Source organism: Prionailurus viverrinus, chromosome A2 (genome assembly GCF_022837055.1).
Source record: "Prionailurus viverrinus isolate Anna chromosome A2, UM_Priviv_1.0, whole genome shotgun sequence".
In the NCBI taxonomy this organism is placed as follows: domain Eukaryota; kingdom Metazoa; phylum Chordata; class Mammalia; order Carnivora; family Felidae; genus Prionailurus; species Prionailurus viverrinus.
Window position 1 is genome coordinate 131,072,590 of NC_062562.1, and position 16,960 is coordinate 131,089,549.

A 16,960-nucleotide genomic window follows, 5' to 3' on the forward strand; every position below is an offset into this window, starting at 1 on the left:
GGGCGAGGAGAGGGTCAGGGGGAGAGAGAATCTTAAGTAGGCACCACACTCAGTGCAAAGCCTGATGCGGGGCTCAATCCCACTCCCACAACCCTGGGATCATGACCTGAGCCGAAATCCAAGAGTCAGAAGGATGTTCAACCAACTGAGCCACTAAGGTGCCTCTGGTTTGATTTTTAAAAATGGCTCTGGATAAGTCAATTAACAGTCTATCACCCAGGTAAATCTCATTTCTCTACTGGTAGTAACCAATACCATTATCTTTTAACTTTTTTCCTCTAATGTATAAATATGCTTTGTAGGGAGAAGTGCATCAAGCAAGGCACAACAACAACAAAATAGGATCTATCAACAAAGAAGTCCAAAAATTTCACGATATGACAAGAGATTCACAAAGCTTCTATTTCAGGTAAAGATACACTGATGACAGTAATAAAGACAGTTATATTAAGATTAATCAGGTAATTTTATTAAATATTTACCATTCAGCAGCAACCAACATGAACATCTGAGCTAACAGAATCTTTTGAAATGTTCTGCTATATAGCTGCTTCAGAAATACACGCACATGATAAATTGAACTGTTCATTGCCAGAAAAACTTTTTAAAAAAGGGCTTCAAGAGCAAATAACACTGATTTATACTGTGCCCAAGCACTAGTCAACAATCTATTAAATTACAAAGGAAAAGGAAATCAAAGAAGCTTTGTTATCTTATATGCATGTCAACTTATTTAAATGGAAGGCTTTACTTCTTTAAAGCAACAGGAATATGGAGCTTCCTATGTGTGTGTGTGTGTGTATGTGTATTTAAGGATGTGATTACAAACACAAAGTGTTATCATCAAGGCAAAAGCTAGTTCCAGAAATTTCCAACTGCAAAACTTGCCAGATACAAAGCTAAAATTCGGATGTTCCTTTTCTCAATTATGAATACTTTCACTAAACATAAATATTTAACATATATTAATTTTTCTGACATTCAAAATTGTAAAGTCAATATGGCAGAATTATTGTTAAAAGCACATATGTACAAATATTCTTTTTCCATACATAAAGTATTTGGCATAATTATAACAATCATACTGCATCCACAACTGTTTGCTTTTATTTTTACTTTTTTTTTTTTACACATAATGGTATCTCTTATTAAAATTAACCAGTTATGTACAAAAATACTTGAACATTTATTATAGAAAACCTCTATAACCAGCCTCAACAGCGTATACCTGCTGAATGGTTTCATTAAGAGAATATAAAAAAGTGGTCACTGCCTTCCAGGTAAGCTATCAACAAAAACAAATGGGGTTAAACTAAAATGAGCTTCCCAACAAAAGAGGGAAAATATTTAACAGTGTGATTTAAAATACAGTTCATATTTATTGTTATAAACAGTCAGTAAAAGAAACAAACAAGGCTACAAAATACATTACTAAATACAAGGTGCTTTTTCCACATGTCTGCAACTGGGGCATCAGCATCCCTACCTAGATCTGAGATGCTGTGTGTCAGTCCTCAAGCCAGCGGGGTCTACAGCCATCTCACCCATCAGCAAAAACAGGATCAGCTAAGAAGACAAGCTCCGGTAGGAGCTTGGAGAGTTGTGAAGAATCTTCTATTTGGTGCAGGATTAAAAGTTAATGCCCTTGCCTTTTGAAAGTCCTTTTGCCATTTAATCATGCTAATATATTTTCTCTAAGGTTTTTTTCTTCATTTACGCTATTGATTTAATACTGTCCTGTATTGATTCCTGAATTCTTGTTAATGGGACACATTAATTTGTGCCCATTTAACACGTGAACATCTGCGCTTCTTCAGTGACAAATATGCTGCAGAGGAAACGATCAAGTAAGGAAGCTTGCGCAAGATTCAAGTAAACATTTCTCCTGGGGTCTTTTGCTTAATCTAGCCGATTGGAACTCTCAAAGTAAATTGCACCTTGAAAAGAAATACAGTAGATACCATGATGTCAGGGTGCTAAAGGATTCACCAACCAATTCACAAAGCAGAGTTTGAAGAAAGCAGACAGTGGTCAATGTCAAAAGCAACCTTAAAGAACTCTTTTGTTTCAAGAACAAAACAACTTGCAGCCCTATTTCTTGCAACCCCTTAAGTGTATTGTCTAATGAGCCTGCTAACTTGTGATTCTGTTGAAGTGCACGGATCAGTCTTCTCATGGAAAGAGCGAGAAACCTCCCCTTATATACAGAAGAAGCCTTCTAAAGTAAGGACCGTCGTGTTAGGATGTGCATCGACTTAATAAGCTTTCTCGGAGTATCAAGTATTCAGTAAAAAGTGTACAACATCACGTGCCCTATTGTTGGACAATCTCGTATTGGTTTTAAGATTAAACTAGATAAAAAAAAGGGAACATAAAAAGATACAAAAGAAGTCTTCAGCACTATTTACCACTTCCAAACGAGAAACGTTTTAAGGAAAGTCAGCCATACTCCATGTAACATCCGGCGTTTTAGATCAGTAACTTTTAATATTGTGCAACATATTAATAAGCAGGTTTTAATTCCATTCACTGAAAGACGAATCTGGGTAAGTTATTAAAGTGCCTACACTAAACATCTCCTGGTCCTACCGCCTATTCTCTTGTAAACGGCCGGGCCTCCTGGCAGGGGACTAGCAGAGGGACTCACAACTGCGAGACCTTGCGAGGCAGGGGCCGGGGCCGCGGGCCGGGCTCAGTCCTCCGGGTCCCGTTCTCCAGGTGGCCGGGCCGCGCCGCCAGGGGCTTGGGGGGCAGCGCGGGCGGCTCGGCCGTGACCGGGATGGAGAGGCTGTGAGGTAGCGGGACGGGCCGCCGCAGAGTCCGCTCGTACACGCTGTAGGGCGGCGGCGTTTTGCTCTCCTTGCGCACCGGCTCCTCCGGCCCGCTGTAGCCCGGCCCCGCCGCCGGCGCCGACTGTTCGTTCACCTGATTTTCGAAGCCTGAGGTTTCCGAGGTGCTACACCGGCTGAGAGAAGAGATGCCGCTGCTGTAGCTGCCCGACAGGACGGGGGAGTTGGAGATCAGTCCCGGGGAGTGATACTCCACTGGAGAGGGAGTGAAGGACTGCACCGAACCCTGCCCAAATGCAAGGGGAAAGGCAGAGGAGAGAAAAGTCACGGCCATCCTGAACACCGTGCCGGGCTGCATGAGGACCCTCCCAGGCCCCCGAACTCAAGCCCTAATCCCCAATACTCAGAATGTCACCGCATCTGGGCTCAGGGTCTTTAAAGAGGCAGTACCTTAAAATGAGGCCTTCGGGGTAGGCCTGCCTGGTATCCTTATAAGAAGGGGACATTTGGCCACACAGGGGAAAGGTCATGTTAAGGCAGAGCAAGAAGGGGGCCATGTGCCAGCCAAGGAGAGCGGCCTCAGGAGAAACCAAGCCTGGTGACGGCTGTTTGGGGATCCTGTAGCCTCCAGGAACTGTGAGAAAATAGATTTCTCTTGTTTAAGCCTCCCAAGCTGTGGTGGTTGGTGATGGCAGCCCTTCTTGGCCTACGGCAAACCCCCAGACTCAGATTTGAGGTGGTGTTATTCTCAGCACAGAAAACATTCATCCAAGCTTACCTCACTGCCCATTTTCACGATAGAAAGAGGACAAATGTAATCAGGAAGAAAATTCAGAGGCATATAATTAGTGCTGTGATTTGGAAGACAGGGAACCAGCAACGGAAGGCTCTGGCATTACTATCTTCCCTTTCCAGCTCAGCAGGGACCGGCTCAGAACTGGAGGACAGCAGCCAGGGCAGTCGGAGCGGGGACAGGCCTCCCAGCAAAGGACTCCAGAGGAGGAGGCAGGCACAATAGGCCCGTGTTTGAGTTTGCTCCCACCCCACACCCTTGACCTGGAGCTGCCCTTGCGTAGCTCTCAGGCTCGAGAGTTGGACACAGAACTTGTTGCATCTGGAGTGTTTTCTAAAACCCTGACTTGGTTGCTAATTTTTTTAAAGAGGAAGATTTCTCAAAAACCCCCACATTTTTTGGCATTTGATTAAAAAAAAAACAAAAACCCTGGAAGTTCTAGCAACAATGGCTTGCTTTCTCAATTTTTGAAGCTGATGAGGGGCTTTCCCCTTGAGACGGGGCACGAACTCCAGTTTACGGTAGCCTTCGGCACACTGTTCTACCAGCCTCCTTCGCTCATTCATGTCAGCTGTCTACACTGTTGGCATCTGGATTTGCTACTTCCCTATCAGGTGTCCTATGGAAAATGAGTCCTAAGTGATGCTCTGTGAAAGGAGGGTTCTGCTGGGAAATAACACATACTATGCACTCCTTGAGTACATTTAAAGCATAGTAGCATGTTAAAGTTTTCTAATAAAGAAAATGAAAGGACTTTGCCGCCCAGTGTTTTCTACACGTATCTGACCACAGACCATTTTTTTTTCTGTTTATCACATAATGGTCCATAACTAATGTTGTATGGGACACATTTTTGCCAAATGTTATCCTAGACTAACTTCACCTTGGTCTCTCAACTAATGCTGGTAGACACAAATGTGTTCATTAGCAGGAGCCTAAAATTAAGCATCACAATTAAGAGATCCAAATGCACTGCTCGTTATCAAAAATTAGACCACAAGTTCAAAATAAGGCAGGTAAGCTCAGCCTTCTGCAGAGGATTAGCTCCATCACTTAATTGCTGGAAAAAAACTAAGTTAAGGCAGCAAACTACATTCTATGCATTGCAAAGGTCATAACTGGGTAGCAGTGTGTCCCCTAACGTAACGCAGGAGTTACAACACAAACGTTCCGTTCTCTTTTCAAACCCCTTTTGTAGAGACATGGCTAGAAAGCTACACCTGGCCAATAAGAACCTCACCAGCTCTGCAGAGGAAGTATACACCACCTTCCTATATAGGAGTGTTTTGTAGCTACCTGAACATTCTCATCCCTTAGGTTCTTTTTACAGAATCAACCTCTGTGACTTACCATGTTATTACTACTCTGCAAAAGCAAGTTGGAAAATGCAGATGTTAATTGCATTAGCAATATGTGGGAGCTCCTTGTGAGTAAGGGTACATGTAAGATGTGGAAACATCATGTTGCTTTCTTTCCCATCACGTCAACGTGATGGTCCGTGGCTTCCAGAGAGAATGCAGTCACATGTACCTTATGATTAACAGCTGCATTGCAGAATGACCAAAAAAACAAAAAAAACCCCTAGCAAATAATTTGCACTCTCCAGCAAATTTCTACATCAGAAACGTTGGCAATGCAAATGAAATCACACTTCCTTGCAATTTTCTCCATTTTGGGGCTTTTGTTTTCCAGATTCTCAGTTTCTATCAGCAACTATCCTTAGCACCCAGATGCATTGGATCACGACCTGCCCCTATGTTTTTAGAAGCTAATTTGTCTTTTTCTTTCACATTAGCTAGAAATACCTCAACAAAAAGGACATGGAGCATGTAAATCCTCACTCAGACACAAAGTCATTCTTTTTACAGTCACTTCAACCTTGTATTTGCCTCTGGTGCAGCAGCTCTGAACACCAATGTCTGTAGGTATTGACAATCCTTGCAGCCAATCTGATTCAATTTGGATAGAGACCAAATATTATTCTTTATCTTCATGAGGGATTTTGTATGTTTACAGATGTTAAATAGCCTATGTTTACATATCAACTTAAACGTCTCATCTTTAAAGCTTTTCAATTTGTTTCCTAGAAATTTTTGAATTCATTTTACTGTCTTTTTTTTTATTATCAAGTATATATCTCTACGTAAATGAAAACCTTAGAATAAAATATTAAAAGAGAAGAAGTTGGGTTTGACTTTGTCAAAATGGGTGAGGCTGATAGAAGCAAAAAGGTACAGGAGACCATTTACTAGGTCTTCATTATCAAGTTTTTCAAGTTGTTTTTCTTTTTCTTTTTTTCTGATGTCCCTTAAACCAAAGGAGCAGACTGAAAACATCCTAGGAAATACACTGAGACCATATTTCTTTCCTAGTTCAGTGTATACACAGACCCTAGTCTGTACATTCTCACTTTCCCGACTTGGGGAATGAGGCTAATATAAAAACAAACGGTTTCATTCATGGAGGCAGCTCTCTGAAAGCAAAGTCTAGTATTTTCTTTCCAATCTTCCTCCACCCCTTCTTTAGATATTCTTTGTCTGGTCTATACCAATGAAAGCACTTTAGTGATACACCGGGAGGAGTCCTAAGGAAAGAAGGAATGTGGGGCCAGTCTCTAGCCTGAGTCTAAGTCAGAGTCTGTACCTTCAGTGGAGATCTCCCAGCAGGCGAGGGGGATACTGACGTTGTATGTCTTGCTGGTGAAGCTGTAAACAGAGAGAGAAATCCTTTCAAAAACCAGAAAAAACAGAAAGGTGACAATCTGAAAATGCCCTCTGTGTACAAACTCCTACAGATGGCCCAGTGCCCAAGGCCCTCCTAGGCAAGGGGGGTAAGGGAGAAAGTGACACCTTTCCAAAACAGATTCCTCACAAAGGATGGCAGCACCAAGCCAGGGGAGAATTAGTGAAAAGTCACCAGAGCATACATGATGCTCTACAGAAGTGACAGAGGCTCGAACTGGGCCCATGTTCCATTTCTGCAAAGTCCAGATGCTTTTCCACTGCCCAATCTATTTCAAAAGGTGCTTTTAGGTGTGAGGTGCTGAGGAGAAGTCTTTGGAAAATAGCTGCTGACTCTGACCTGGGCAGCAATGGGTAGACCCAGGGTATCCAGGCAACTTAGAAAGGGTCCATGAGAATAAATTCACACCAGCCTCCACTTTCATATCCCAATACTCCCAAAACAGAAGACACTTGGCCACGTCCAGACAGGAAATGAGAAGTTTTCTGTTTACCTCCCTAATGCGCCTACTCAGGTCTTCTCTTTGCACCTGTGCGGTGGAAGTTGGCCGGAGGAGGGGGGTGGGCAGGAGTGCAAGTGGTTCTCTATGAATTTCATCATTATGGCAAAGAAGTGTTCTCTCTTTGTTTCTCCCACTAGACTTTCAACCCTACACCTGGGATTCAGGACAGGTGATGGCACTGCTCCGTGTGCTTGTAGGTCAAATTCAGCCCCCTGAAGCATAAGCATGCACACGGAGAGCTGCCGTGATGCAGTCAATGCGGTGAATGTGAGACAGATTTCCCAATTCCACCTACAGAGGTTTCAGTGAGTTCAGGGTTTCTTGGTCTGTGATAAGCTGCCATTCTCCCAGCTGTCAAAGTGAGGTTTGCAACGCTTAAGAAAACTAGAGAGAGGCTGAAGGAAACAAAGACAGACAGTTACGGATCCCCCAACAGTGACCACGGATGATGACAGGAGGACGGACCAGGAAAGCAATCAGTGCAGAAGGGAGGGTGGTCCTGCCAGGTTCAATTGGAAGAGGTGAGTCACCTGTGTGCTCTGGGTGCTGGGGGACCAGAGAGAGTGGCCCACTGTTGCTCTGCCCTGCACACTAAGGGCATGCCACCAGCACTTGCCACATTCCCACCAGCATTTAGATTTCCTATCCTGTCCCCGGTGGGTGTTGATGATGGGAGAAAATCACGTATGCTTGGAGAAACAGATCCTGACTGGGAATTGTATTTCTTCCACTGCTGTGTGTGGCACAAGTCCAGGTTTACTGTAGCTGACCATCTGCTTCGTCTTGACCCAGGCATTCAGTGGCCCCACCACAGTGGACTCCACAGCAGCCCTCACAGCCACGGCATATCCAGAGATGTTTCTCTAGAAAGGCATTCTCCCACAGAGGCCTAAAATAGTTGGTCAGTATCCTTGCCTACTTACGAGTTTGAATGGGCCTAGCAACTTAACTACCATCAATATTACTGTTCCTTTGAAAATGCTTACCAAGCTTCCAACATCATGACACATCCAAATTTAAACTGGAGAATGCTTGACTATATGTACATCATGAATAAGATACCAATTACTTGATTGATGCATTTTCCGCTGTCCAGGGTGACAATGGTATTCTAATGCAGATTACCAATTAAGCCTAGTTACTTCTTACTGTGCCTAAAAATCTCCCAAGCCTTTCAAAACCTGTTGGTGACTTTTAGTTTTGGCAAGTATAGAATACACTGGGTAGCACACAGTGTATTTTAAAAAGACAGAGAAAGTTGCTTAGTTAAAAAAGAAAACAGAAAGATGAGATGCTACTATACAGCAAATGAAACATGAGTGATCAACCCAGAAAAATCCATGAAGGAAATGTCCTATTTAGGCCAGTTGTATTTGTAAAGCTTCAAAACTACTCTAGACATATGTGACCGTTGAAAAGACTCTCCCCATCACCAGCATAAGTAAAGTCAGCAGAGCAGGTCTTAAGGGCTATACCGTATCAAGTTCACTGAGTAAACGGCTTGAAATTCGGTTGGAAAGGGTGCCTGTTATTGCTATCAACTCACGAAAAAAAACATTCTTAAAAATTTTCTCCAAATCTAGAAAGCTTTGGTAAAATACCAATTCCAGGGCTTTACTCCAAAAATGGTGATCTCCTGATTCAGTAGGTCTGAGGTTAGGCCTAAGAACTTGCTTCTTAAACCATCACCGGAGGGGATGCATCACCCCGAATCAACCCGTTAAGAAATCTCCCTCTTGAATACAGACTTCTCGATGAAAGGGACAGCAACGGATGTGAGGTCAGTTGTTCCCCACAAGCCTATTAAGTTACTGGTAGTCAATTCCTATTTAGGGGCAACGTGAAACCCTGGCATCAGTCCTGAGTAAGAGTGAAGTGGCTGACTTCACAGAGCTTGACAGGAATGAGGTGGTTCAAGCAAAGGACAGAGAAAATACTACTGGCTGGTCAAGGTTAGGGCACCTCCCCAAATTCCGAGGACGGTGCCCAGCAGGAGAACATTCTACAAAATCTGTGTATGGAGTTGATAAGGAATGGAGCGCTGTTTGACTTAGTATAGTGAGAAGTTCAGGAAAGAGGGGAAAAACATTGTAAATGAATTATGCAGCTACTAAGGTTTTTACCTCAGACATCCAATGCCCACTTTTCTCTGAGGAATTCACGACAAGGTGGAGTAGTCATAAAAGTGCTTTTATAAAAGTGATTGTTCAAATGCTTCAAATACCCACCAGTTTGTGTGGGTCTTGGAGGGACAGGGGGAGAGAGAATTTTCCCACTATCCGACATGTTCTTGGCTTCTTTCCCACTGTCCAGGCTCCAGCTGCTAGGGGTGGGATTCACAGCTGGAAGGGAATAACACAGCTAAAAACACATGGACCACTTTGCCCCTCCGACACTTGCGATCTTAGAAGAAAGTCAAATTATCCAGAATGAAAAAATCAGCTGGATTAAAAACAACAACAGCAACAATAACAGGAAACCTCCTAAATACTAGGCCTTTATTTAATTGCTTACCTCACAGTTACAGTTGACATTTAATTGGGTGGTAGCATGTCTGTTTATTTCCCCTCAAGCAGTCCAACAGAACTACAAATCTCTACAAGAGCATAGAATCTTGTTGAGAATTACAAATGTGTTTAGATGCTGGATAACAGATGGAGGATGTAGTCACTAAACTATTTTAAAACTTGGGTTTTAGTGTAAATTTGTGGACAAGTGGCATCCAAAAAGGGGGAAGGCAGCGAAAGACTAATATTTCAACTACCTGGCAGAATTACAATGCTACACCATCCTGATGACCAACTCTTTGAGAAAAGAACTCTTGTTACTGAAATCAATGGATTATACCGAAGTATGTCCTGAAAAAAGTAATTTGGAATGCTGACAGTATCATTACTTTCTTGTAATTTGCCTGTTCCATGCTTCAGTAAGATGTAGAAATATGGAACAACCCTGTTAGGAACAAGGGCAAGACACACAAGATTATAAATAGCTGCTATGAAAGAAGGTTTACAGAAGGAAGACTTCAGAGTTCCTGCGGCTTGCTCCCTGGACAGACGCTGCCATCTGGTGGACACATGTAGGATTCCAACCTTTTACTCTAAATGACCACATTCATTTAATGGCATGGAATTACCACTCCTAAAATAATTTTTCTCTGCTCGGTTTTAAATTTGCTTTGTGGTTTTCTTTGGTAGAAGTGGTGAGAAAAATAATAAGCTCTCCTGGCAAAGATTAATATCTGACTTGTAACGTTAAAGCAAAATTTGTGTTTTAAAATAATTTTGGCTCTCTTCTCACTGATTTCAATCTCCCAAGGAAAGTTTAATGTTAATCTACCCGTGTACTCAAATGACAATACAGTTTAGTTCTTAATGAGGACAATTAAAGTGCACTTTACGGGAACATTTCATTAGTGACTCTTGATGCGTTGGCTTACGGGACCACTTGATTGTTGAGGCCTGACCCTGAGAGAGGCAAGTGGGGGACCTACCGCAAGCCCCCACCTGCACAGTGGAGGAAATCACATTTAATCTGCTGTTCATCTTCTGCTGTGTTGCACAGACTGATGCTAATTGGCTATTAACTGCTATGCATGCGTTTCTCATTTTGTGTGTGACCTTGAGGCAGGGCACACTCCATTATGCACTGGATTGCAATTCTTAAATAGTATGTGAGTCCCCACAAACAACAGAAGAACTGGCAGAGTGAGCTTTGTAAAGGAAACAAAGGGCCGGCGGGGGAGGGGGGGACCAGGCAATCAATCTGGGAAGGTGCTATTTTCCCTGTGCTAAACAAGTACCTAATTGGCAACTCTGTTTCAGGGAACACAGGAATTGCCTTGGTGACATGACACCAGAAGCCATTAAACAGAGGAGTTCCTAACTTGCTCAGGTTCTGCTGTTCAGTCCCACAAGGAAACAGTTTTGAAAGAATGCATCATCAATGGCTGTCTTTCACTAATCCCCTAAGGGGCAAATTAGTCCCGATCATTAAAGATCTGAAGATCTGCCTTCCACACAAACACACGGGAGACTGGAGGAAATGAGGACAAAACACACCCTTCCACATTTCAGGACTGATGAAGGGGCTGGCTTTATACCCACCTTTCTCAGGTGCAGAAAGATTTGGGTCACTGCGTGGCAAGGCCCCATCTCCAATATGATTAAACAGCAGCCTCTGCAAAGGTATAAGAGTCTATTTTTATGGTGCAATTTGCTGTCATGTGAGACCCTCTAGAAAATGAGATGATTGTCTCATTACTGAAACTTTTTGTTTAAAATAATTTTTACATGGTATATGATGAGCCTACGAACCAAGAATTCGATTATATTTAAGGAAAAAAGGGGAGAAGAACTTTAAGTTTAAAAAGTTTGTATTCAATTTTAAATGTAAATGGTAAATACATTTTCATAATAAAATGGAGGGAAAAACAGTAAGGAGCACTAAAGCTATGGTGCTCTTTATAAATACAAATGCTAGACTGGCAATATGAAATGCAAATAAGAATGAAAAAAGAATTATTAGCTCAAAAAATCTCTAGTGAATGGACATGTTCTCAGTCCTAGGTTAAAAACATGGGAAATGGACAATATTCTACAATTTTTAACCCACAAAAATGTCACTTTTACATGGTTCTACCTAATATAGTAAAAAAAAAAAAAAAAAGAAAAAGTGCGAGTCCTTAAAAGGAGATGCACCACATCAATGTGTAGCATTGAGCTTTTGGTTACTACACACTGCTTCACATTTTACCAAAAGTGGAAAAGTCAGAGGCTAATCAAGGAAGGCTTTCAGAGTCCCCCATGCTGGCAACACGCACTCCTGGAGCCGATGGAACAGAGTGTGAAATTCCCTCGCAACACCAAGTGACAAAGGGAAATAAAACTGGGGAGCTAGTTCAGCCAAACGCACTCAGAGAGAATTTCTGCGAGACATCAGTGTTGTGCAGATGAGGTATCCTGGGGCTTTCGGGAAGATTATACAATCAGCAAAGATAAACCAATCAAGCCACATCCCACTCGCTCTCATCCATTTCCAGATGCAGTTACAGACTTCTGCCAGGATGGTGTAGAAAAACAGAAAAATTAGCTGGAACATAAATAAGTATAGTTCTCTACTCCTAAGTTATTCCCAAAGCATTGGTAAAACCCAGGGTTACCCAACAATCTTCACCTTTGGAACCACCCTTCACGGCCCTTGAAGTGCCCAGAGGGCCAGGCCTTTGGCCCTGCCCTCACTGGGACCAAGAGGGACCACTTCAAAACCAAGGCCAGGCAGGACGTGAGGGCCACAGTGCTTTACTCCCGAGGCGTACAGGGAAAGCCTGGGCACTCAACTGCTTCTCCCTCAATGTAGTACAGAAGAATGGCAAAGGTGAACAGAAATTGGCCCTGCACTCCTGGGTACCTAGTCTGAAGCTTTCTCAAACTAGGTAGAGGTCAAAAGAGAGGCTGCTGGATAGATCATGCTTCTCTGAACGGTCCTTTGCTAACGTAAAAAGCTGCTCCGAATTTCTGCTATGCACACATGCAAACACAGACGCTCCAACTCATCCACCTAATTACCCCTTGTAACGTTTAAATAGCAGCAGTGAACTACAGGGTCAGGTCAAGGAGGGTGAGATCATTTCCCATTTTCTGCTCAGCTTTACTGCTCAAGCAACAACCCTTGTATCTGTATAGGAAATATGGCTCCAACAGAAATTGCGAGCAATGGGCATGGGACAGAGGTTCACTCTTCACTCAGAAAGACTTGTTATCTAACACAGCCCATCCGGTTGCCTGTGGCAGGTACGGCGTTTCTCTGCAGAGACATGTAAGCAATTCCAGGCATTTGCTTGTTTTCTAAGTATCTCCGTCCCACAAGGACTACCTGAGAAGTTTCCCCAGGTGTTGGATAGATGGCACTGCATGGTCTCTCTCTTGGAGACAGGCAAGAGTTTTCTCTGGAATGTTTGTGTTTGTCAGACAGCAAAGGGGAAGCTGGGAAGAGAAGAAAGGAAGGATCATCAGGGGGTGGAGCTGGAACAGTCTGGAGGACAGGGCTTGTGTGTGGGGGCAGCACGTTCCGCGGGCACCCTCAGTCTACCCCACGTCCTGGCACTGACCTCTGGCACTCGATGGGGCAGAACTTGTCACGTTAGGCGAAGCAGAGTGAGTAGAACTCAAGCTTGAGGTAGATGGACTTGGCTGGAAATACATGGGAGCTGTTATCACACACTGCTTGGAGGCTTCGGACAACACTGACATATTTAAAACAAAATCACTGCCCTTTTTTTTTTTCAAGTAGCCAAAAAAAAAAAAAAAAAAAGACAAAAAGGAAAAGCCATTTAGAAATCTAAAAAAAATCTCAGATCAACAAGGAAGCCTGTCTGAATTAATCAAGAATCCAAGATTTAAAAACAAACAAAACAGTCTAAAAAGAAAAAAATCGAGATTTTGACTCCTGCCAAGGGAACACATTCGTGCTGGTTTTGGTGACATACTAGGACTCAGGACCAGGCAGCAGCACACTCCTGGACTAAAGTGCAAGCAGCAAGACTCCCAGCCTAGGGCACGTCAAGAGGTGAGCGCTTCTAAAAGGCAGAAAACACTCCTTGTTTTCTCCAAAACTGTGTTCAAGGCATGAGTTCCGCAATATGTATTATGCTCCTTTTCTAAAGACAGTGGTAAGGAAAATTTCAGCTTGTTCTACTAAATTGTTATGAATGCCCTATTAGCAGTGTCTGAATAAAATTCTGTGTTGCAAGAGTTACACTGACTTATGTCCTTATAAACTGTATGTTTTTTCCTTTAGTAAAAATATTTTGATTATGAAAATTTGTTGACATGTGCCTAGGTAGAGAGATGTTATAATGGACCTCTCAACCATGTACTGTGAAGCAAAAAGGCCACTTAGCAATGCTAAGAGGCAGCTAGCATGTGGTGACATGTTCCAAGAGTCCCCAAATGAAGTGGTAAGTTCCAAAGGTAACCCTGTACAGCTTGCCCGGCCTTTCCCATTCTTGCTCATGTCTTCTGAGAGTAGATGGGCGGTTTTGAGAGGACTATCTTTGTAGACTCCAGAGACCAACAAAGCAGTAAGAGTGTTTAAAGGTTTGTCCTTAACTCAAGTTCTTGCTCGCAGATCTGTTCATTAGCACAGCAGAGTGAACGGAAACTCTCACGATTGAGACAGAAAAGGAATACACACGACCAGACGATTAAAAAGCTAATCAAGTACCTGCATGTTAAAGACTTCATCAGAGCTTTCTGATTGCCCTGTAATATTGCTTACTTCAGCAGAAGCTTGGGAGGACAGTGAGGAGGAAGAATATCGGTTGACAGCTGGGTAACTTAATGGGCTGTTTTGGGGGAAAAAAAATGGTCATTAACTCAGTCTCTGAATTGCACTTCATCACATGCTGGCATGGTATAAAACCAAAGGAAAAAAATATACATTCCATTTTGTTGTCTCCTGTTTGCCTCAATATAATCAAATGTTTGAGTTTATTTATTTTTCATGCTGTTGCTGTTTTACCAGTGGCAGATGTCTGCAGCTGCCTTGCGGGTTAATTATTTCATTAAGAAATAGCGTATTTGACAAATTGTGCCATAAAGAATGAGAGAATCATTCCAGATCATCTTGTGGGGATGCCAAATTATAAGATAATTCAGAATATGACTTACCTGCGTCTAGGAATTACCCTGGTACCATCTGGGCTCATCGAAGCAGGTGCTGAGTTTCTACACACACGAGGGCTTCCATTAGGAAAATGGACTGGACTGGCTTGTATACAAGCAGAGAACTCCTAGAGATATAGTAAAGCACATATTTAAGAGTAATTACATGGGCAAAGTAACTCGTGAGGTATTTTAGTATACTGTGACAAGGCTAAAAGGTTATAAATGTTAAGTTTCATTATTATTAAGCTTTCTCGCCCTTACTTTTTGGGTTTTCATAAAAGCTGAACACGGCACACAGAAGATAATCCAATTTTAATATTGGAGGACTCCCTGGTAAAATGATGCAGTTTGGTAGAAAAACCAAAAGATGTCACTATTGGATACTTCATCGTCCCTCTAATGAAAAGCAAATGGCAGTGGGCAGACTGCCCCCTATGGACACTCTGTGTACGTACCTGTATCCCTAAACTTGACTTCATCACAAAGAACTGGTCCACCAGCTTTTTGTGTAAGGGTCTCATATCTTGAGGTACAAACTTCTCATGCACAGCCAAACCAAATTCCAAAATCTGTGCCTTGATAATAAGATAAGGAAGAAACTCACGTCAATAGGTAACTCTACCGAGTGCTTGCTAAGGGGTCAAGCACTGTACCATGCATTCTGCATGCGTTACTGTGAATCCTCTCAATCCCACGAGACGGGAACAATCCTTCACTTACGGGTGAGGATCAGAAAGCTCTTGCAGGTGCTAAAAGACAAATGGGGATTCAAACTTAGGTCTTTCTCATTCCAAAGACTTCATTGCCCTGGTACCCTAAGTTTCTTTCCCATGTATCTGAGATCTGTAACAACAACCCTCTTAAGCAAGTATGTGTCCCTTTGGCCCCCTTCTGTACTGGTCAGGATTGGGAAGGAGTGGCTCCCTATTAGTGGGATCAGGTACATCTCCCTGAGGGATCTCTTTCCTGGACAGCACCCCCTTTTCCACATTACCCTTCTCTCTTCCATCAGGTTCTTCTGTTCCCATCCACCCCTCCCCCAGAATTCCCAAATTTGTAGAGGGGGACACAGAAGTAAAACAGGAACAGGAATTCTATAATAGTTGCCACGCTTTTTGTTTTTGTTAAAAGCTATTATTCTCATTCACTTATTATAACGCAATAATTGGAGCAGCTCCTACTTAAAAAGTTTCTTGCTGTGTGGACCCACAAGAGATGGACATAAACATTCCAGTTTCTTTTGTTCTTCAGCTATTAATAGTGCTTAATTCCTTTGATTTGAGTATCAGCTGTCTTTTATATTTTAAAAAATGCCCCATACTACAGTGGTCAAAAGAGCAAACTGCACTGACTGAGAGGAAAGCAAATCACACCATTACCACATGGTTTTTATCTTCATGGCTTGGGAAGATTCAAGACTGAAAGCTCAGGACTGAGCCTGGTGGGTTAGAGCTTCCAGAACCTTCCCTATGGGGACAGGACTATGGCAGCTCCTACCCACCGCCAGTGTATCATAAAGATAAAAATACCTTAAACACCAATGACACCTTTAAAAGGATTAGTAAGAGTGGAATGTATGTCTGACACATAAAGGAAGAGTCTGATGAGGGATGGAAGGACATGGAAGAGTTGACCTCAAGGGTCAACTGTATGTTGGGTAGGAATCCCGTCTCCATTTTAAACACATGCTGTTAGGCGACCTCTCTTTTGTCCAAATCAGGTTGAAGGTTGGGTTCTCCCAGAAGTAGACTCTGGCATGGAGATTAGGATGTTTACTGGGGAGTCATCTGGAATCACTGTCTGTGTGAGGGAGGGGCAGAAGCAGGACTTGACGAAAAAGCAACCAAGGCACAGGGCAGTCACGTCAGCCTATGCTGACACCAGGGGGGCTCTGGGCCTCAAACAGGCTGTCAGAGTTGTGCTCTGTTGGGCCCAAATGGCCAGGCTGTATATCTCCTCCTCAGTCATGGGATGTGGGCCCTCCAGGAAGATGGTCATCTTGGGGCAGGCAGTGCTCTGTAGCTGAGGCAATAGCTGAAGGACCTGAGAACCAAAGGTATCTGTTGACAGCCACCACTCCCATCAGCTGGGGCAACAAGTCCTTTCTGGAAGACCCAGTGGGGCAGTGTGTCCCTGAGTCTACTACATAGTTTTTATCTGAACCACCTCACAGAGGTCCAGAGGAGCATGGTGCCCTCACTAACCTAAATCCCTTCTACTATAGTCTGGCAAAGGTGATATGACTTGCCCAAGGTCACATTGCAGTCACCTGTACTGATTGTCCTGTGACAGAGACCTAAAGTTTCCCCCAACAAGGCTCTTTCCACAAGGCCCTATGAACATAATCAGGCAGGATATGGAGGAAACAAAGGTTCCTGGTTTTCTTTTTCTTTTCTTTCCTTTTTTTTTAAATTTATGTTTATTCATTTTTGAGAGAGAGAGAGAGAGAGAGAGAGAGAGAGAGAGA

The 16,960-nt window shown here is 43.0% G+C and overlaps 1 protein-coding gene across 2 annotated transcripts in view; it reads right to left on the minus strand.

The window, feature by feature from the left end:
• Positions 1-447: 447 nt before the first annotated feature.
• The window catches only part of DOCK4 (dedicator of cytokinesis 4), a 432,507-nt gene continuing 415,994 nt past the window's right edge, over positions 448-16,960 (minus strand). Inside the window, exons 44-52 of one of the 2 annotated variants that reach the window (XM_047849499.1) lie at positions 14,949-15,068; positions 14,497-14,618; positions 14,051-14,171; positions 12,936-13,017; positions 12,701-12,810; positions 10,933-11,005; positions 9,055-9,168; positions 6,226-6,287; positions 448-3,075 (exon numbers count right to left, since the gene is read on the minus strand). In XM_047849499.1, coding sequence (XP_047705455.1) covers positions 2,644-3,075; positions 6,226-6,287; positions 9,055-9,168; positions 10,933-11,005; positions 12,701-12,810; positions 12,936-13,017; positions 14,051-14,171; positions 14,497-14,618; positions 14,949-15,068 — 1,236 coding nt within the window. In that variant the 3' untranslated portion in view covers positions 448-2,643. Of the gene's footprint in view, positions 3,076-6,225; positions 6,288-9,054; positions 9,169-10,932; positions 11,006-12,700; positions 12,811-12,935; positions 13,099-14,050; positions 14,172-14,496; positions 14,619-14,948; positions 15,069-16,960 lie in introns of both variants that reach the window. The other variant, XM_047849498.1, reaches the window with a different exon arrangement.